Here is a 21,597-nt window from a genome sequence, read left to right on the forward strand (position 1 = left end):
CCGGGTGAGTTCAGAGATCAGAATGTGCCCACCCAAGTGGAAAGGATTCTTAATGGCAGAGAATTTTTGTATTTTCTTTTCTATCAGTCTGCAAAGTTGACCTTGCCTGCCGTCCTTCCTCAGGTACAGAGCTGAGCTTTTATATAAGGGTGGAGGTGGACTTGTTTTTCAATTCTAGGCCCCAGCACTGATTAAGTGTCTACTGTGTAAAAGGTACTGTGCTGGTGCTGGAGACATACAGACAATAGGATAGATAATCTCTGTCCCCAAGGAGTTCATTACATCCTACCTGCAGGATACAGCATGTGCAACAGATAAAGTAATAACAAGAAGGAGAGAGGACTAGCAAGGAGGGGAATCTGGACTGGCTTCCTGGAGGAGGTGGCGGACCCTGAAAGAAGCTAAGGATTCTCAGAGGCAGAGGGTGGGCAGGAAGCAGGGGAAACAGCACATGCAAAGTCAGAGGCAGGAAACAGGATTCGGTATTTGCAGAACCACAAGGATAGCGCTTTGCTAGAAATGGAGAGCCCAGGAAGGGGAGCAAAGTGAAAGAAGTCTGGAAAGGTCGTTTGGAGCCAGACTGTGAAAAGCTTTAAATGCTAGGCTGAAAAGTTTGCATTGTGTGCTCTAGGCAAGTGCGAGCCTAAGGTTCTTGAGGGGAGAGTGACCTGGTCAGGTTCCTGCTCTAGGAATATTATTTTTTCAAGTGAGTATGGATTACAATAGAGGTGTCAAACTCACTCTCCCAGCAAAATGAGAGTGTGTCCTGAACCAGATTAAAATTAATTAGGAAATGTTTAACAAGAGAAATAAAAATACAAAACAACACAGCTAATATTCATTTGTGGTTTTAGAAGTCAACACACAGCCAGCCGGCAGGGACCTGTTTCTATTTGAGTTTGACACAACTGGGTTAGGGAAAGGAGAGATTTCTGGGGAGGAGGCTGATTAAGAAGCTTTGCTCCAGTCCAGGTGAGAGGTGAACAGCGCCTGGCTAGGGCGGCTGGGGAGGTGAGCACTCCTGCCTTATTGGCCCCAGGGGAAAGGAGAGAAACCGATCTGGGGAAAGTGAAAAGGAATCCCAGGGGACCGAGGGTGGAGATTCGATGCAGTCCCAAGGCTGGGCTTAATCTCTACCTGTATTTTCCTGTTCAGCCTGTGTGGTCTCTGAATCCTTTCCTTCCGGCACCACTTCTCCCAAATCAGAGTGCCTGAAACAATTTGAAAAGAAAACCGAATAGAGATCATGAGGGAGGGTTCCTGGGACCTAGGAAGTCTTCTGACCTAGAGAGAGTGGGATGAGCTGGGAGCCTCTGAGAGTCCACATCCCAGCCGGTGGCTGAGGAGAGGAGAATCAATGGAGAGAATGCTGGGCTTTGAGTCAGGGAGACCCAGGTTCACAACCAGCCTCAGACACTTACCAGCTCTGTGACCCTGGGGAATTTAACCTATGTTTGCCTCGATTTCCTCACCTGTAAATGGGGAATAATAACAGCACCTACCTCCCATGGTTTTTATGAGGACAAAAGGAGATAATATTTGTAAAGTGCTTTGCAAGCCTTAATGTGTGGTATAAATTTTAGCTATAATTACGATCTTGGGCAAGTTCTTTCCTCTGTCTGGACCTCATTTTCCTCATCTATTTAAAAGGGGTGAGAGCACTTGGATTCTGTGACCTCGAAGATTTCTTCCTGGGAAAAATCTGTGATCTATTAGTACAAATCCCTACACACACACACACACACACACACACACACACACACTCCTTCCAGGTTAGTACTAAAAAGATAATAAAATTATTGTACTTTACTGCTGGCCATAGACACATTGATACATAGCTATCCACAAAGCTATATTCTATGAATTAAACACAGAAAGCCCGCTTGAAATGGTATTTTCAATGGTATATGACAAAGGTCCTACATAATGTGAAAGATACAATGAAAGTCATCTAAAAATGGGGATGTAGAAAATAAATCTGATCGAATCAACTTTGGTCATGATGGAGTCCATCCAAAGAAAATGGAAGAGAAGATTAATGGCCAAGTCCTATTTTCTGAGACCAAGGGAAAGCTGTTGGCTGCCTGACCTAGGGCAGAACCTATATAGAGAGAAGGGGATAGATATTAAACATGGCGACTAGGGAGGATCAACAAGACTTAGAAACCAATTGAATATTGGGAGTAAGGAAGAGGGAAGAATCCACTGGGGTGACTGGGAAGATGGTGGTACCTGCCATATATGTGTGTACATACATACATACATACATACATACATATTCAAAAGAAGGTCTCTGAAATAGTTCTTCATGGTCTCCTAGGTGGCAAATGTTGGCCTTAGCATGGTTTTATACACACACACACACACACACACACACACACGTATTTGTGTATATATATATATATAGTATGTATATATACATATGTGTATATATACATATATACACATACATATATGTATATGTGTAATATATAAATATACTAAATAATGTATAATATAAATGTAGATTTATATATACAATTGTATATATCTGTATGTGTATATAATACATAATATAATATATTCTGGAATCTTCTGCCTAGAGATGTTAAATGAGCTGGTGAGTTCCCCAAGTAAGAGGGTGAGGGGGTAGAGAAAGAAGAGAAGATGGCCTAGGACAAAGCCCTGGGGGTTGCCCGCACTTAGAGGGTGGAAGGGGAAGAATGACCCAGCAAAGACAGAATCTAACCAAACCATGAAACTGCAAAAATTTTTTAGAATAAACATCTTTAAGTTGGGAGATACCACTGTGACTGTGCAACAGCCTCCTCGTTTTAAAAGTAACAAACAAAAAACGTCTGGCTATTGGAAATTATGCAGATTTGGATTGTCCTATGCCTGTCAAATGACCAAGAAACTGAAGCTAATATTTGTCCCCCAGGGACCATGGAGGACCATCTCAGAGCCCTTCTGGCCCCCAGGAAAAAAGAAGCAGCCCCTGAGTTGTGACATGTTTGGCATATCATTATAAGCCCTGCACCTTATTCTTTTTTTTGGGGGGGTGAGGCAATTGGGGTTAAGTGACTTGGCCAGAGTCACACAGCTAGTGTCTGAGGCCACATTTGAACTCAGGTCCTCCTGACTCCAGGGCTGGTGCTCTAACCACTGCGCCACCTAGCTGGCCAAAGGGAACCTTGATTTGCTGGTCTAGAGCTCTTCCCACAAAGCTGGATGAAAGGCAGTATGGCATAGTGGGGATAGAGAACTGGCCTGAGGATTAGGAAGGCTTGGGTTCAAGTCATGTTCTCTTCCAGGGTCCCAGTTATTCCCCTCTGTGACCAAAAGCAAGTCACTCAACCTCTGTGGGCCTCAAAGACTTTATCTGTAAAAGGTTGTTGTAAGGCTCCAATGAGATGAAGTGCCAGCTGCCCAGGACTCTTTAAATGCCAGCTGTTGTCAATGGGAGCGGGCATCACCCATTAGTGCAGATATAGTAGCCATATGTTATATTTACAGTTGATGGGAGAGGTTGTTTGTCTTGACATTCATACATAATGTAATGTACATAGTACTACTGGCAAGGTAATAAAATATTTGCCTGCCCTTCACTTTGCCATCTTGTCTCATGTTTTCGGTCACCGTCATAGATTTCCAGAACAATGTAGGCAATAGCACCTACACAACCTGAACTCATCACCCCATAGAAATCCAAGATGGTGGTGTGTGTGGTAGAAGCAGAAATAGACCAGGGGTCCTGACTCCTAATCCCAGCCTTGCCTCTAACTGTGACACCATGGCCAAGGGGTATAACCTCTTTGGGACCTGTTTCCTCACCTTCAAGAGTAGCAGGCTGGATCATCACTAGAACATTTTATGATTCTACTTTGAGACGTAGTCTCCAAGCACCCACAGTGCTTTGCATTCAGTATATGCGTGATAAAAGTTTGTTGCATTAAATTGGGTGTTCTACGTCTAAAACCAAGGACCTCCTATAATAAAACTGTGGCTATCTCAAAGGGGTATTATGAAACTAGGACAAGACTAAATGATGAGAATGACTCTGAATAATAAAAAGTATTTGGAAAATTAAAAGAGTTGTGTAATTCAAATTGACGTTACTAATGACATTAGCAAAATATCTTTGCACCGGCTGTCCTTCCTGCCTAAGTTCTTCCTTCTCCCTCTTAGAGTACTTGGCTACCTCCAAGCCTCAGCTCAAATATCACCGTCTGCAGGAAAGATGTTTTCCCGGACCCCCAAGATGCTAGAGCCTTCCCCCACAAGGTTACCTTGTATCTACTCTTTATGTATAATGTATATATGTACAATAGCTATATACAGACATACAAAAAACATATGTATGTATAAATATGCTATATATGTATGTCTATTTATAGAGAGAAAAAGGAGGAAAGAACAGAGAGAGAAAAGGAGGGAGAGACAGAAAGAGAGAGAGAGAAGGAAAGAAAGAGAGGGAAAGAGGGGTAAAAGAGAAAGAGAGGAGGGAGGAAGGGAGAGAGAGAAGGAAAGAGGGAAGAAGTGATAAAGAGAAAAAGGGAGAGAGAGAAAGAGGGAAGGAGGGAGGGAGAAAAAGACAGAGATGAAGAGAGGGAGTGGGGTTACATGTTATCTCCCCCAGTGGAACCCCACTTTACCTGCAACTTCCTTGAGGAAGTGACTGCTTTTTCAATTTTCTTTGCATCTTCCCTGCTTAGTATGGTACCCAGTACACAGTAAGTGCTTAATAAATGCTCATTGATTGATTATAGAGAAAAATTGAGTCCATAAGCATTTGTTAAGCATCTACTCTGAGCCAGGCACTGTGCTAATCCTCAGGATACTAAGAAAGGCAAAAGATAATCCCTGCTCTCCAGAAGCTTCCAGTCTGATGGGGTAGACAATTATAGTATAGACAGGAAAAATCAGAGAGAATCAACAGAGGGAAGGCACTGGATTTGGAGTCCGGGAGCCTGGGTTTGAATCCTTCCTTCCCTTGGGTTTCCTCATTTTGTAAAATAAAGTCGTTGGACTAGATGACCTCCAGGGCCTCTCCAATCCTAAGAGGCTAAGGTAAAAGGATTGCATGGACTCACAGATAATTTGAAAAATTAATATGTAGTACAAATGCAAAGTATCCTTAATACTGCCCTATTTGTTTATAATCATACAGATAATAATGTTTTGCATAATTTATTATGACCCCACCAGAAGTGGATGTGAGTTCAAATCAAACCTCAGACACTTTCTAATTGTGTGACCCTGGGCAAGTCACTTAACCCTTTTTATCTCAGTTTCCTCATCTGTAAAATGAGCCGGAGAAGGAAATGGCACATCACTCCAGTATCTTTGCTAAGGAAGTCCCAGATGGGGTCATGAATAGTCAGACAAGACTGAAAAATCGACTGAACTACAACTAAACACTTGCTGTGTGTCTTTGGGTAAGTTACTTAACCTTTGTCTGCCTCAGTTTCCTTATCTGTAAAATGAGGATAAGAATAATAGCACTTACCCTTCCAGGGCTGTTGTAAGGATCGAATGAGATATTTTTGAAGCACTTTACAAAGCTTAAAATGCTATGTAAATACTTGTTCAGTCCTGTCTGATTCTTCCTGACCCCATTTGGGATTTTCTTGGCAGACATACTAAAGTGGTTTGCCATTTCCTTCTCCAGCTTATTTTATACATGAAGAAACTGAGGCAAATTGGTTAAGTGACTTGCCCGGGCTTATGTGGCTGGTAAATGTCTGAAGCCGGAGTGGAACTCAAGTCTTACTGACTCCAGGCTAGATGCTCTATCCACTAGGCCACACTAGACACTATTATTATTAACTGAAAATGTGAAGAAATAACATTTCTCTGACCTAAAAGCTTTTCCAGACTTGGGAAATTTTAAGGAAACAGATGGAGAGTGGACACTGCCCTCTGAACAGAGAGAAGCCCAATCTAGTTTAGATCCCTGCCTTTCCCCACCCCATGAAATAATTAGGATATTGACTCATCTCATTGTGGTGTCCTCTTTCTTCATCTCCTGAAGGGAAAGGGCTAAGACTTACCTTCCTCCATCTAGAAAGACTGACATGCAAATTGATCAGTGAGAGGAGACCCATATTTCAGTCTTTGGGTGAACAGGTCCAGGAAGGGAATATTGCTTGGGAATCTTAGTCTTAAACTATACTTGAGCATATTAAGACCTTTTACTTGTTCAATTTGTCTTGGGGATAGAGAGGAAATGTAGGAACTATGGCAATTTGGACATCCTCTGTATGCGTGTGTTTGTGTGTCTGTCTGTCTGTCTGTAAAAATAATGATAAATCAATAAAGGTCATTTCTAGTAAATTTGTGATATCCTGTTAGGATTTTTTTTCTTCAGCATTAAGAATGGACAGAGTGTACAAATGGACAATGTGTTGGATCCAGTCTTAAACACTGTCAGGAAATTGCAAAGTTCTTTCAGTGGTGTCAAACTCAAATGGAAATTGATGCCTCTGGGCCGAGTATTAGCTTAGAAAGCATTATTTATATTGTATTGTATTTTTACTTTTTTTTTTAAACATTTCGCAGTTACATTTTGGAGTTTTGCTGGCTCCTAACCAGTTTGACACCTCTTTGGTAAATGATCCCATAAGAGTCCTGGAATTAAAGGCTCATCTCTTTAAATATTGGTATTCTACTAATGTTGCTCTATGACTAGGAAACATGGAACACAGCATTCTCTGAAGAACCTAAAATGAATATCACACAGTGAGCAGTGAAAAAGTACATGGTGGGTATGAGCATATGACCAGTGAGGAACTTTGAAGACCAAGAGGTAGCCAGGTGGTACAGTGGTTAGAGCCCTGGGCTTAAGCGTCAGGAAGACCTGAATTCGAATCCCACCTCAGCCACTTACTAGATGGATGACTCTGGTCAATCACTTTATCTCTTAATGCCTCATCTGTAAAAATAGGACACCTACTTCACAGGGTTTTTGTGAAGATCAAATGAGTTAACACATATGAGGCACTTTACAAACTTTATACTTGCTAGCTATTATAACCATTAAGGTATCACCAGAGACATGTATGATAGAAGTTCTATGCCAAGCTGATCTAACCTGCTCCTAGGGTATTCTACCAGCATAGGCATTTAGATCAAGTTACAACTCTCAATTATTCATGCTAATGGAAAGGGGCAGGGGTGTAGATAATCCAAAACAAAGCAAACTAAGTCATCCATAACATTATAAGCAAAATGCATTGCCAGCACATGCAACATGTGGCTAGTCAATAAGCCAATAGGCTTTTATTAAGTGCTTACTATGTACCAGGTATGGTGCTAAGTGCTGGTCATGTTTCACATAAATCTATCAGGACTCTAAATTCACAAGGGAGTTTACTAGTCAGTGAAGTCCTACTATGAATCCTTTAGTAAAGCAGCAACTCACTCTTAATTCACTCTATTTCCCAGATTCACAAAGACACAAAGGATGCTATGAGAAGGGGCTACAGAACGGCCAAGGTGGAAAGTCCCTCTTCCAACACAGATGACAGCCTGTGTATTAGCAGATCAATCCCAGGGAGCTGCCTGAGGAATTTAGAGACTTGCCTAGAATCACATAGCAAGATTCCAGCAAGGTCTTCCTGCCACTGCATCCTACTGCCTCAATTCCCCAGGGTTTTGGGCACCAGACCCATAATGTCATTAGAAGTGGAGACTTCTACTTCCAATTCAGAGCTGCTCTCTGAAGCTACAGAGTCATCTGGGCATTGTTGTTCAGTCTTTTTCAGTTGTGTCCCACTCTTTGTGACCCTCATTTGATGCCTGGCTTCAAATCCCGTCTGATCCTAATGATCCCATCGGCCTTGGGTGGAGATGGAGAACCTGTGGCCGAGGATACGTGGCCCTCCAGTGTGGCCCTTTGTCACAGGTGGCCTCACCGCCTGGTTGGGTCATCACCTCCTTACCACCTTTGGTCCCTTTTATTGGTGGGCGGAGCCATGAACTCCCCAAACCTCTGCTTAAGGAGGGAGCCCAGGGCAAAACATCTCATTTCTCACCTGGCTGCACTACTTCGGGGCTTCTTCCACTTCCCGATCATGAAGCACCTTTATGCACTTCATGTACATCTGTTAACTTCCCTGAGCCCTGCCCCGCCTCCCTCTTTCTGCTATCACATTGCAAGCTTTTTGTATTTGTATCCTTAGTGCTCAGCACAATGCCTGGGCACACATTAGGTGCTTAATAAATGTTTATTGGGTGACTGCCTGCTATTGACTAACTGAGCTGGCTCTGTCACCTTGGGTAAATCTGAGCCTTAGTTTGCTCATAAAAAAATGAGGGATGGCAGCTAGGTGGTGCCATAGTGCATACAGCGCTGGGTCTGGAGTCAGGAAGGCTCGTTTTCCTCAGACACTTACAAGCTATGTGACTTTGGTCAAGTCACTTAACCCAGTTTGCCTCAGTTTCCTCATCGATCAAATGAGCTGGAGAAGGAAATGGCAAACCACTCCAGTATCTTTGCCAAGAAAAACCCAAATGGGTCATGAAGAGTCAGGCACAAGGTTCTGGGAAGGGATTGGGTTGCTTAATATCCCTTTTACAAGATACATATCCATAATTGATTGCTCTTGGAATTTGGGACCGTTTTGTTGATACAGATGAATCTTTTTTTTTTTTGATTGGGAAATGAAGACTGTATAAGTCAATATGTTTTTCTTTCTTCCTGAACTTTCTTCCTGAAACTTAAGAACCAAATTCAATTCTTAGTTGAAGCAATCAGAGGACTTGGGTTCAAATCCTGCCTCTGACATTTATTACCTGTGTGACCTCGGGCAAGTCATGATAACTTCTCTGGGCCTCAGTTTCCTCATCTGTAAAATGTGGGAAATTGGACGAGATTGACTTGTAATCCTAAATCTACAACCCTATATATAATCTGTAATAGTCTCATTTTACATTTTTGCATTTTAACTTATTTTACATTTTAACTTAGCCACCTTGAATTTTCTTGTAACAAGGTAAAGAACAAATCTTTTTTAAAAAGAAGCTGTGTTTGTTTTTTTAACCAGGTAGAAAGAACCTCCAAGGTATTCTATATGCCTAGGCAAGGAACTACCTTCAGCTGTTCTAACTCCCTGGGTGGGGAAAACTCTGCTCAGTCCTATCTCTCTGGGCAGAGTGAAGTAATTCCATAGCCCATCCTACCAAGTCCCATTCTGCTCTATTAACTTGTGTCAAAGAAGCTCCTCTATCCATTCCACTTCTATCCCTTGGCCTGTCCTCACTCCCTGAGCACCCCATTTTCTCCAGTGTAATTTGGAAGATCCTGTTTCCAATGAAGAATCCCCATTTCATTGCAGTATTCCTATACCCATATACTCTTCATGCAGGCAGATATTTTCTGGAAAGAAGGCCTTTGGAAAATGCTATCCATATCCAAAGAAAGAACTATGGAGTTTGAATGCAAATCGAGGCATACTATTTGCTCTTTTTTTTCCTTCTGTTTTGTTTTGTTTCCTCTTTCTTGTGGTTCCTCCTATTGGTTCTAATTCCTCCTTATAACATGACTAATGTGAAAATATGTTTAATAATAATGTATATGTATAGCCTATATCATGTTGCATGCAGTCTTAGGGAAGGAGGTGGGGAGGGAGGGGAGAAAAATTTAAAACTCAAAAGCTTATGGAAGTGATTGTTGATAAATCAAAATAAATTAATAAAAGAAAAGAAGGCCTTTGGGCCTTATCACCTCTCCTTAATTAGAGGTGTTCCTCTGAGACTCAATATCTCTAGGGGGAGGGAAAGGGAATAAACATTTATTAAGCACTTACTGTATTCAGGCACTGTACTAATATTCTCTCACTCAACCCAGTTTAAATTCCAAGAACCTTCCTATGTCCTCCCTGCTAAACCCACCATGATTGTTTGATAGACTCCTTTTGCTCCCTTAACGTCACCACAATAGAGAAACAGAGAATTACGTTGGATCAGAAGCCAAAGGATGTGGGTTTGCATTCTGGCTTTGCTACTTACTGGTATATAAGACTTCAGACAAATTATTTCACCTTGATTTCTTCACGAATAAAATACAGAGGTGAGATTACATGCTCTTTAAGATCCTTCCAGCTTTTAGTTTCATGACCCTGCATTTCCAAGAGTGACATCCTTCCACCATCTATGCCACTTTAAGTGGTCCTGAGGCCGACCTCTCATTGAGCCTGGTGGATTAGTTTGGTCCAACCCAGCCTGCAGGAGCCATCCCATCCCCTCCAGTAGAGATTCTCCATTGCACTGGCCTATCCTTTCCAAAGAGATATACCTTCCTGCTCTGATGCAAAAGCTGCCTCCAGACCAGCCTGACATTTGAGTTTCTAAATACCAGAAGGGTTGGCCTTCTCACACCTTACTCCCCTCCATCTCCCTCCCGTTACCCCTGAATTTTCTTTTTGTTTGTTTGTTGGGGTTTTTTTGGCTAGGTAATGGGGTTAAGTGACTTGCCCAGGGTCACACGGCTAGTGAGTGTTAGGTGTCTGAGTCTGATTTGAACTCAGGTCCTCCTGAATCCAGGGCCAGTGCTCTATCCACTGCGCCACCTAGCTGCCCCACTCCTACATTTTCGATTGCCATCCCCCCATGCCTGGAATGCCCTCCCTCCTTACTTCCTTCTCCACAAAGCCTTTCCCAATCCTCCTTAATGCTAATGACTTCCTATGATTATCTCCAATTTATCTGATAAATCTCTCGTTTATATGCAGTTGTTAGCATGTTATCTCCCTTACTCAGATAGTCAGGACCATTTTTGGTTTCTGTTTTGTTTTGCCTTTTTTTTTTTTTTGCCTTTCTTTGTATCCCAGCACTTAGCACAGTGCCTGGAATGTAGTGGGCCCTTAATGATGCCTGTTGACTTGGTGCATCAGGACATTGTCAGGAAATTGTCTTATCAGGATGCCCAGAGATATAAAAGTGGGTTCTTAACTCCTTGTAAATGTCTAATGGAAATCAGCATTGGTTTTGATGTGCAAATACACATTATAAATCCCTGAATGGGGATTCAGTTCTATATAGCTGCCAAATTGATATTCCTAAAGTATAGGTCTGTCTGTGTCACCTCTCTGCTCCTAGAATTAAAATACAAACTCCTCCATTTTAGCAATTAAAGCCTATCACAATCTGGCTCCAGACTGTCTTTGCTGGCTAATTACACATGACTTCTCCCTGAGCTCTCTGCTCCAGGCCAAACTGCTCTAATTGTTGTTCTGAGTAGACAATAGTCATTTCCCAACTTCACACCTTTGCACACACTGCTCCCCAGCCCTGGAATGCCTTCCCTTGGCCACTTTCTTCAAGAAGTCTTTCATTCCTCTAGGTGTTATTATTTGGCTCTTCTCCCTCCCTGCTGTCTACTCCCCTCCCCTTCATCTCTGTGATTTTATTTTGTATATTCTGCATTTACTTATCGTGGACAAGAGGTAACCCCATTCAAACTGAATATGAGCCCCTAGAGGGCAAAGGCTGTGATCCCAGTTCTTGGCATGATGCCTGGCACAGAGGAGGAACTTGATAAGTACTTCCTAATTAATTGATTGATATTGTAAAGGAAGTGGTGTCAAAGGCTGGTGGAAGGTGGAGGGAGAGGAACCAGATGGGTGGGGAGTATGGGGTTGTGAACAGGTGAAAGGAGGGCAGTACAAGGCTGGAGATAGGAACCATGAAGATAAGTGGAAACCATTTGGTCCCTTACCCTTTGTTTCCTCACCTTCTGGTCTGGTTTCTCATCCCTGCCTGACTTGACCTTCCAGACTTTGGACTTTGTTATATGCCTGGATTTTTCAGCCCAGATTCCTCCCTGTGTCCACTGCCAACATGAACTTTTCTAACTAACTCAGCCCCACCTGACAGAGGGCATTGATCATCCGGGTTTCTTTCTGTCTAGACCAGGGGTTCTTAACCATTTTTCCTGTGTCATAGATCCCTCCCTCCCCTTTTGGAAGGCTGATGAAGCCTATGCACCCCTTCTCAGAATCATGCTTTGAAATAATCAAAGAGAACACTAAATTTCAGTTAGAGATGAGCGAAAATAAAGATGTCATTCTTTTTTTTCTCGTCCAAAGTTTATGTACCTCCTGAAATCTATCCAAAGACCTCTGTAAACCCCAGGTTAAGAATCTCTTATCTAGATTGACTCCCAGTCCTGGCTTCTCCTGGTCTGAGTCTTCAGCCTCTTGCCACCCACCTCTAATTTGGAAGTAAGAAGTAAAGTCTTGGACAAACCAGGAAAAAAAGACAGAAGGAAGAACAGACTGTTCATGGTATTTCAATCCCAAAGCAAACTCTCTCTAGAGAGTCTATGTCAAAAACTGGAGAAAGGAAAACAGAAAGAAACCAGTTGCCCAGGAGCCCAGCTCAGGGGGAGGGGGCTATGAAGTCGGTAGGATCTCAGCCAGAAGTCACAGGGGTACATCCGGGGTATGCACAGGAAAAATGCTTAATCCTCCATAATACAAAAGGGGAACTGAAAGCAGCAGCCCCATCCAGAACTGGAGAGTTAGTCACACAAATGACCCCAATTCACATCACTGCAATAGCTTTTGGGGATTTGTGGAGAAGGATAGCCTTGTGTCATAGATGGGAAAATGTTATTAGTCCCACTACGCAGATGGGAAAAGTGAGACCTGTAGACTTTTCAGTGACTTGCTCATGATCACGTAGCCTGTTCAATGTCAGGCAGATACCAGGAGGACTGTCCAGACCCATGACTTGGAGGGTCAGGCCCAATGCCAGGGGCCTGAACGTGAAGGAGGGCATGACCTTGGGCAAGTCACCAGATTTTTTCCAGCCTCAGTTTCTTCATCCAGAAAATGAACGGGGTAGATGGCGGTATCTGGTGTTCTTAACCTTTTTTGCACCCTGGACCCCTTGGGTAGTCAGTTGAACCCTATGAGTTCCTTCTCAGAATCATGTTTTCAAATGCACAAAATACATGGAAATGATTGCAGAGGAAACCAATTATGTCAAAATACAGTTATCAAAAAAAAAAAGTTCATGGATCCCCAGGTTAAAAACCTCTGGACTAAGGTCCCTTTTAGCTATAATCTTATGACCTCGATTCTCTGGGCCTCGGTTTCCTTACCTGTAAAATGAGGCTGGACTAGATGACACCACAGCTCTAAATCTATGATCCTAGGATAATAATACCGGCTAACATTTACATAGCACCTACTATTTGCCCAGCACTGTGCTAAGCTATTTATAATTATTATCTCATTTGATCAACAACCCCTTAAGGCAGGTGCTGTTATTATCTCATTTTAGGGATGAGAAAACTGAAGCAAACAGAGGTTAAGTGACTTGCCCAGGGTCACCCAGCTAATAAAGATTTGAACTCAGGTCTTTCATGACTCCATACCTAACACTTTATCCACGGAGCCACCTAGCTGCCTCTGAATTATACCCTAAAGACAAACTTATCTTCTAAAAACACAAACAAACAAAAAACCTTGCCTAGAAGACAAAGAGCAGATATCTTATTAGCCTGGTACTCCAGGCCTTCTGCAATATGGCTTCAACCTACACCAAGTTCTTACTTAGCTGCCCAGGTCTTAAGCTCCCATCAAACTGGTCTACTTGGCATCTCTCGAACATGCCCTCACACTTGTACACTTCCTATCACCCCATACCCAGCCTGCTCCTCTCTGCCTGTCTAAATCCTACTCAACATTGAAGACCAAAATAAAAAAGTAAACTCAGAACAAAGCCACCATATGCCATGGCAGACCCCAAAAGCTTCTAAATATCCTATTTTAGAAAAGACATTGATAAGCTGGAGAGGGAATGCCCAGAGGCAGACAAGCAGGATGGTGAAGGGCTTCAGATCGCCAGGAGGATCACTTATAGGCATGGGGGATGGGAGGAGAATAAACTTAGGAAACAATATGCATAATGGTATCAACAAGGTAAATAGAGTCAGTCTGAAAAGGCAAAAAAACCCTGGCCAGATAATGGTCAGAAGCACACCAGCAAAGGTAGGGATACAGCCCTTCTTTCTGTTGATAGTTTTTTGATTGCGGGGGTGAGGGGGTGGGAAGTGGAGAGGGCAGGAATGTGTCATGTGGGGTTTTAAAAAAAATTATATACCAGGGACAGCTAGGTGGTGCAGTGGATAGAGCACTGGCCCTGAAGTCAGAAGGACCTGAGTTCAGAAGGACCTGAGTTCAAATCTGGCCTCAGACCAAACACTTGACACTTACTAGCTGTGTGACCCTGGGCAAGTCACTTAACCCCAATTGCCTAAAATGAATGAATGAATGAATGAATGAATAAATAAATAAATTATATTACCAAAAACTAGAGACTGAATTCTATGAAACAATAGCTACCATTCATTGTGCTGAAAGGTTTGCAAAGAACTTCTCATACATTATCTCATTTGAGCCCTCATCTTGTTCTTAAGTTATAGGAGCTCATTTGGTGGTCCGTTCATTTCCAAGGGCTCCATTACCATCTCTATGAAGATGATTTACCGATATGTATATACATATATATGTATGTGTATATGTGTATGAATGCATGTATATATGTATATATCCAGCCCCTCCTGAGCTGTAGTCACATATCTTCACAGCCTGCTGGACATCTCACCTCAACATGCCCAAGACAATTCATGATTTCCCCCTGCCCCCAAGCCTCTCTGCCTTCCAAACTTTCCAATTATTATAGAAGGCACCACAGTCACTCAGACTAACCACCAGTGTTATCCTTGACTGCCCACTCACATTCATCACCGCTATACACATTCCTTTACCAAGTCTTTTCTATCTTCATAGCATCTCCCAAGGTATAGAACCACAGCCCTCATCATCTCTCACCTGGATTCATTGGTCTCCCTTACCAGTCTACCTGGCCTCGCTGTCTCAAATCTCTTTCTACAGCAATCCATTCTCCACTCAGCTGCAAAGGGGATTTTTCTAACACACAGGTCCAATTCATGTCACTTTTTTGCTCAATGAACTCAGCTCCCTATCACCTCTAGGATCAAGAAATAAAGTCCTCCCAGGTTCAACATTTAACTCTTCATGAACTAGACCCTTTCTACTTTTCTATTTTCTCAACATTTAAATGTCCCACAGACATCTTAAAATCAACATGTCCAAAACTGAACTCATTATCTTTGCCTCAAATACTCCCCTCTTTCTATTACTCTTGAGGGTACCACCATCCTTCCAGTTTCTCATGTTCACAACCTAGGAGTCATCCTGGATTTACTATCTCTTACCCCCAGTATCCAATATAGCCCCCAAAATGTCAATTTCACCTTTGCAACATCTTTTGAATACATTCCCTTTTCTTCTCTGAGGCTGCTGCCACCCTGGTGAAGGTCCCAATCGCCTCACTCCTAGATCATTGCAGTCACCTGGAGGGTGGGTCTACTTGCCTCCAGTCTCACTCTACTCTACCATTTAGCCCCCTAAGTGATTTTTCCTAAAGCACAAGTCCTACCATATCACCCATCCTCATTACAAAGACAAACAAGATTATCTATATACTGACAATGTGATAACATAGACAACATTCTTCCTCGCTTCTCTTCAGAAAGGAGGAAGATACATGACATCATCTCTTCTCCAGGACCATTATTAATTTTGCAGTTACTCAGAGTTTGGGATTTTTTTAAACACCTTTTCATATTACTATGGTCCCATTTCTTTCACACCACCTCTGTTCATAACAGTGCACTTTGTAAGAGGATTTCTTGGAAAGTATGTTATATCCAAGCAAAATATATCAGTGAATTAAAAAAAAACTAAAAAGAATAGATTGAGGGGTGATGTAGGGAAGGATTATGATAGCTGCCTTCAGATATTTGGGAGTCCTTGGAAGGATGATTAGAAAAATAAAAATAAAATAAAAAATTTTTTAAAAGGGAGCATCTAGGTTGTACAGTACATAGAGCACTGGCCCTGGAGTCAGGAGGACCTGAGTTCAAATGTGGCCTCAAGACATTTATTAGCTAGCTGTGTGATCCTGGGATCCCATTTCCCTCCAATAAAATGAAATAAAATAAAATAAGAGCAATTAGATTTTGGCTTGGTTCTATGGGGCAGAACTGTGAACAATGAGTCACAAGTTATAGGGAGACAGATTTAGGCTTGATGTCAGGAAAAACTTTCTAATAATTAGTCATCTAAGGATGAAATTGGCTTCTCTAGAGAGAATAAGATTACCATCACTGGAGGTATTCAAGTGAAGGCAGATTGATGAGCTCTTGTTGGGGAGGTCATAGAGGGGAGTCTGGTTCAGATCCAGGTTGTAGGAGATGGCCTTGAGGTCTCTGCCAACCAAGAGAGTTTTTGTGATTCTAAGAAAACCCTCCTCCTTCTTCTGAGGTTAGTAGATATAGTCTATAATACCTGACACACAGCAGGCGCTTAATAAATGTTGATTGATTGACCTCTCCTTCCTCTCAGGGACTTTAGCACGTTGGTCTGTAACATCTCTTTAGAAACTAACTGACACACCGCTTTATGACCTTGCTGGGACTTTTTATCTTTCAACACGATGCAGTAAATAACGGGCCTGGCCTTGCACTGGGGAAACCTGGGGATGGGTCAGTCCTGCCTCAGGCATAAACTGACCCTGGCCAAGTCACCTAACCTGTTAGTGCTTTAGGCAACTCTTTTTGAAGACCCTTTATTGCAGAGAAGCTGCCATCCAGCTTTGGGAGAGGGCTTCTCCTCACATGGGATTTCCCCAAATTAACGAAATCACAGGTGCAATCCCTATCTCTCCCCACCATAATTTAATGTTTTGAATTGCTATATGTTTGGTCTTTCCAAATAAATTCAAAGCCCTTAGAAGGCAAGGACCTGCCTTAAACTCTGTGTCACTACAGAGGCCAACACAGGCCAGATGCTTAACTAATACAGGCCAAGGAATTCCCATAAACCTCATCTCTTACAGTGGAGAAAGCCAGGTTCTAGAGGGGCTTTTTCCTTTATTGCTGCCAGTCTGTTAGCATCTAGTCCTCTGCCTTTCTCAGTCTTTGGGCTCAGTGGGTAGCATCCTCCTAATTCCCCACCTTCACTAGAAACACCCAGTAGACAAGGTGGGAGGAACATGGCGGTTCCAAATCAGGCTTCTATTTCCTCTCTTCCAACCTTGAGCATTGGGATGATTTTGGCCTTTTCTTTGTATCCCCTGAACTTAGAACTGTGCCTAGAACATAACAGGCAGGTAAGTGGGGCAGTAAACAAGAGTTCTGGGTCTGGAGTCAGGAAGACCTGAGTTCAAATCCAGCCTCAGACATTTATCAGCTGTCTGACCCTGGGCACATCACTTAATCTCTGCCTGCCTTAGTTTCATTTGTAGAAAGGGGGTAACGATAGCACCCACCTTCCAGGTCCCAGGGTTGTTGTGAGGCTCAAGTGAGATAATATTTGTAAAGCACTTTGCAAACCTTATAAATGCTAGCTATAATTAATTATAGTAAGCACTTAATAAATGCTTGATGACTGACTATTGCACTCATTTACAACATGTCCAAAAACTGGACTCATTATCCACCCCTCTCCCCCATATCTTCCACAGAGATCCTTATTTCTTTTTTGGAGGCAGTCAGGGTTAAGTGACTTGCCCAGGGTCACAGTATCTGATGCCGGTTTTGAACTCAGGTCCTCCTGACTCCAGGGCTGGTGCTCTATCCACTGTGCCACCTCGCTGTCCCAAAGGCCTTCTTTCTATGGAGGGCACTGCCATCTTTCAAGCTGCCCAGGTTTGAAACCTTAACTGCATCTTTGATGCTTCCTTCTCCCAAATGTCCAAGGCTTGGGTAAGATCTAATCTAGGATAGAATACAAGCAGGTCCTCAGCCTGGCATTTCAAGCCCTCCACGATCTTTTTCTGGCCTCTGTTTTCTTCCCTTCTCACGCTATATTTCATTTCCCATCTCCTCCTTTCAGCATCCTTATATTCCTTTAAAACTCAACTCTGGTGTCTCTTCTTCCTTCCAAGCTCTCTTGTTCTCCCCACATATTAATTCTCTCTCCCTCTTCAAATTACCCTGAACTTATCTCTGTCCATTCTATCGACTCCCCTCCTCCCCCCAGTAGAATAGAAGCTGTTTGAGGACAGGAACTGGTGGGAGGGGGAGGGGAGGAGATTTTGTATGTCCAGCCCTGGCCTCTATAATAAGAGTTTGTTGAATTGTTAGCTTCTCCATGGCAGAGGGGCCTGGCTTTTGATGCATCTGGCAGACCTATAGGGGCCAGTGGGTCACTGCATCGCATAGGCCTGGACTAGGGCCCTGCCATGCAGGCTCCCTCCCTCCCACATTCTCAGGAAATTCTGGCCTTCTTCCAGAACAGGGACAGGAAAGAAGCTCCCTGCTCTGCCCTGCCTTGCCCTGCCCTACTGCCCTGCTAGGCCCTTCCCTGACTCACCCTTTATGAGGCTACTCTCTCTTCCTCTGAAGCCAGAATCATGTGTGCTGGGGTGCACCTGTACTATGCAGCCTTGAACTCTGGGATGCATTTGGGGGGACTTGCCCCTTCGTATGCTGCTGGCTTCACAGACTCCCAGCCTTTTGTTAAGTGCCAGGCAGCCCTGAACTAGCTGTTGGCTGTTATACAGACAGCTATACTGCCTTGTCTCCATCTTCAAGTAACTTAGAATTGAATAGAAAACTATGAGGATAATGGGAAAATCTCTGGGTAGGAGGGAGGAGACCCAGGTTTGAATCTCAGCCCCTAGTTTACTACCTGACCTCGGTTTACTCATCTATAAAATGGGGGTGGAGGTGGGGTTGTTGGGTGAGATGCTGTCCAAAGTCCCTTCCAGCCCTAATAATCTGTTGAAATGATATATGTATAAGTGATTTGACTAATGAGCCACATGGCTTTAGTCAGTTACTCAGTTTCTCTAGGCTTCTAATTCCTTAAGCAGCAAAAATGGGAGAATTGGCCTAAGGCAGAACTTTTAAACACTATTTTGATAACTATATTTCAATATAATTGGTTTCCTTTGCAATGCTATGTATCTTATACCTTTCAAGGTCTTATTCTGAGAAGGGGATCCATAGGTTTTGCCAGAATGCCAAAGGGTTCCATGATGTACAAAAAGTTAAGAAAGGCCTGGCCTAGACAGTCTCCAAAGACCCTAACTCTAATTTACAGAGGCACCAGGGCATAGTGGACAGAATGCCAAGCCTGGAAGAGAGAAGACTGGGTTCAAAAACCTACCAATGATTAGCTAGGTGACCCTAGAAAAGTAGCTGAACCTTTCTGAGCCTGTGTTCCCCATCTGTGAAATGGGAATGACAATGTATGGACCACCTGCTTCATTGTCTCGAGAGCTTTGTAAACGTATACAAACAGGTGGTATTCTATCAGAAGAAATGCCAATAAATTTATCAAGAACAACAGAAAAAAACTCCCAGAATTAGCCTGAGCCCCAAGAATGGCAGTGGGGTTCCCTGGGCTCTTTATGTAGTTTTTATAGCTAAATTCCTCTTCACATCCTTGGAAAACCACTGGACCTCTAAGAGCTGAAGACTTCTCACAGAAGGAGCTAGCCAGGGGATAGTTCCCACTCCCTCCCTCCCTCCCCCAAGCCTCTCGAGATTCCCCTACCAACCCCCCCCCAGCTGTTAGAGCCGGTCAGCACTGAAAACGGGGACACTGCAGTCAGCTTCATCTGGTGTAGGATCCTTTCCCCAAGTATCATCACTGGGTCGCTCTGACAGCCACATGACTAAGCTTATGTTACTCAATGAAGCACAGGCCTCCCAAATGTATGGGTCAGTGTATGAGTGTGTGCGTTGCTAGGGGGTGGGAGTGGGGAGTGCTAGACTCACACAGAGTTAGAGCTTGGGGGGGGGGCAGCCCTGACACCGCAGGATCCCAGCTCTAGAATTCAGAAGGAACGGAAATGGTCATCTGAAGGAGAAAATGAGGCCCAGAGATGATGCCCTACCTTGCCCAAGATCACACATTTAAGTGACAGGAGAAATGAGTTTCCCCAGGACCACACACTGGGTGACAGTGAGGGAATTTGGAGCAGAACGCGGGTCTTCTAAATGGCCTGCCAATCCTAGTGTTCTTCCCTGTCTGTCACTAGCTGTAAGGCTTCCCTCTCCCTGGAGTCTAAAGAAACAGACCTAGGCTGATTGCAGGACCAGGAGTCTGGCCCAAAGAACCCTAGGGAAGCCTGGAGGGAAGCAGGCCCCTTTGGTCCCACAGACCAGGAGTGATTCCTGAAGATATCCAAGCGCTCACCCCAAGAGTAATATGTTGCCCTGGCCTTCTGAACACCAGCAGGCTTTTGATCTCCTTTCAGATGACTGTTTTTGGTGTTCCCCCCTCTAGTGACTGGACCTGAACGTACAGGCTAAGTCCCAAAGGTCAGAGGTGACTGAGACGCACCAGTGGTTGGGTTCTGGCTGTCCCTCGGGGCTGAGGACAAAGGTGTGTGTGTGGGAAGGCTAAGCCTGGAGCCAGGCCCAGGTCCGAGGGGCTGATCCCTGGGAAGCAGGATCTGCCTTTTAGCGTCCACCCAGCAGGGAAGCAGTTAAAGAAACCGGCTATTCAGGCCTCCGGAGCTGTGAGCTCAGAAATTTCCACTAGGATTAGATTCCCTTCAACTGGAAAGCCAGGCCAAAGTGTCTCCCGGAGCCAATGCGGCCCTCCTCCGCGGGGCCCTGGCTAGGCTGGGAGGTCCCTGGCCATCCAGCTGCAGGCATCAGAGAGGGTTAGACAGAGGAGGATGAGCTGGGGCGCTCAGAAGCAGCACTCACCCCGCAGACGCCATCGGAGCCGGGCAGGCGAGGTCTGGGCTCCGGCTCCGGCTCCGGCTCCGGCTCCGGCTCCGGCTCCGGCCCCCCGGCTGCTCCGGTTTCCTCTGGTGCAGAACGGTGAGTCACTCTGACTCGGGCTCGGAAAGGAAAGCCCTAGGGTGGAGCTTGCCCCTAAGATAACTAGGGATTGCACAACCGGCTGCGCTCCAGGGCACTGCTCCAGGGACTGCGCTGGCTGGGGATGAGCCGGGCGGCGGCGGCGGCGGCGGCGGACTTGTGGGGATGGAGCTTGGGGCACCTCGCATCGTCGCTGGCCAGGAGCTCCCACAGCCGAGTGGGGGGCGGGCGCACGGGGGTAGGAGGCGGGGTGCGGCCGAGGGGCTCGCCTCCCCTCCTTCCTGAGGCCGACCTGACCCCGAGGAGTCTCCCGATGGCCCTGTCTCCTCGGGGAGGACCAGCTGTCAACCTGGCCTAGAAGGGGCAGGGACCCTGTCGGAGGCTCCCTCTGCAGCCCTTTGAGAAGCAGCATGGCGCGTAGCAGCTCAACAAATAAATACCTCCCCACTTAGACTCCGAGGGCTGGCAGGGACCTTAGAGATCGTCTGGTCCAACCGTCATTGCTCTCCTGCTGAGCCGTAAGTGCGTGAATGAATCAGTGAAATTGACATCAGTGCGATTCACAAACACGTGACTGCTTCAAACCATAGGTGCTCTTAAACTCAGAGATAAAGCATCTCCCTATGAGGAGGGGGGGAGGGGGACAAGCATTTGTTAAGCACCCACTGTATGCCAGGCACTGTGCTCCACAGATACTATCTCATTTGATCCTGGCAACCTGGGAGGTAGATGCTATT

At 44.4% G+C, this 21,597-nt stretch overlaps 1 protein-coding gene across 2 annotated transcripts in view; it reads right to left on the minus strand.

The window, feature by feature from the left end:
- The window catches only part of URGCP (upregulator of cell proliferation), a 38,391-nt gene extending 17,017 nt beyond the window's left edge, over positions 1-21,374 (minus strand). Inside the window, exons 1-2 of one of the 2 annotated variants that reach the window (XM_020963498.2) lie at positions 20,744-20,837; positions 1,138-1,211 (exon numbers count right to left, since the gene is read on the minus strand). In XM_020963498.2, the coding sequence (XP_020819157.1) occupies positions 1,138-1,211; positions 20,744-20,757 (88 nt within the window). In that variant the 5' untranslated portion in view covers positions 20,758-20,837. Of the gene's footprint in view, positions 1-1,137; positions 1,212-20,743 lie in introns of both variants that reach the window. The other variant, XM_020963496.2, reaches the window with a different exon arrangement.
- Between the last annotated feature and the right edge of the window lie 223 nt (positions 21,375-21,597).

This window comes from Phascolarctos cinereus, unplaced genomic scaffold (genome assembly GCF_003287225.1).
Source record: "Phascolarctos cinereus isolate Bilbo 61053 unplaced genomic scaffold, phaCin_HiC Scaffold_2;HRSCAF=192, whole genome shotgun sequence".
Classification (NCBI taxonomy): domain Eukaryota; kingdom Metazoa; phylum Chordata; class Mammalia; order Diprotodontia; family Phascolarctidae; genus Phascolarctos; species Phascolarctos cinereus.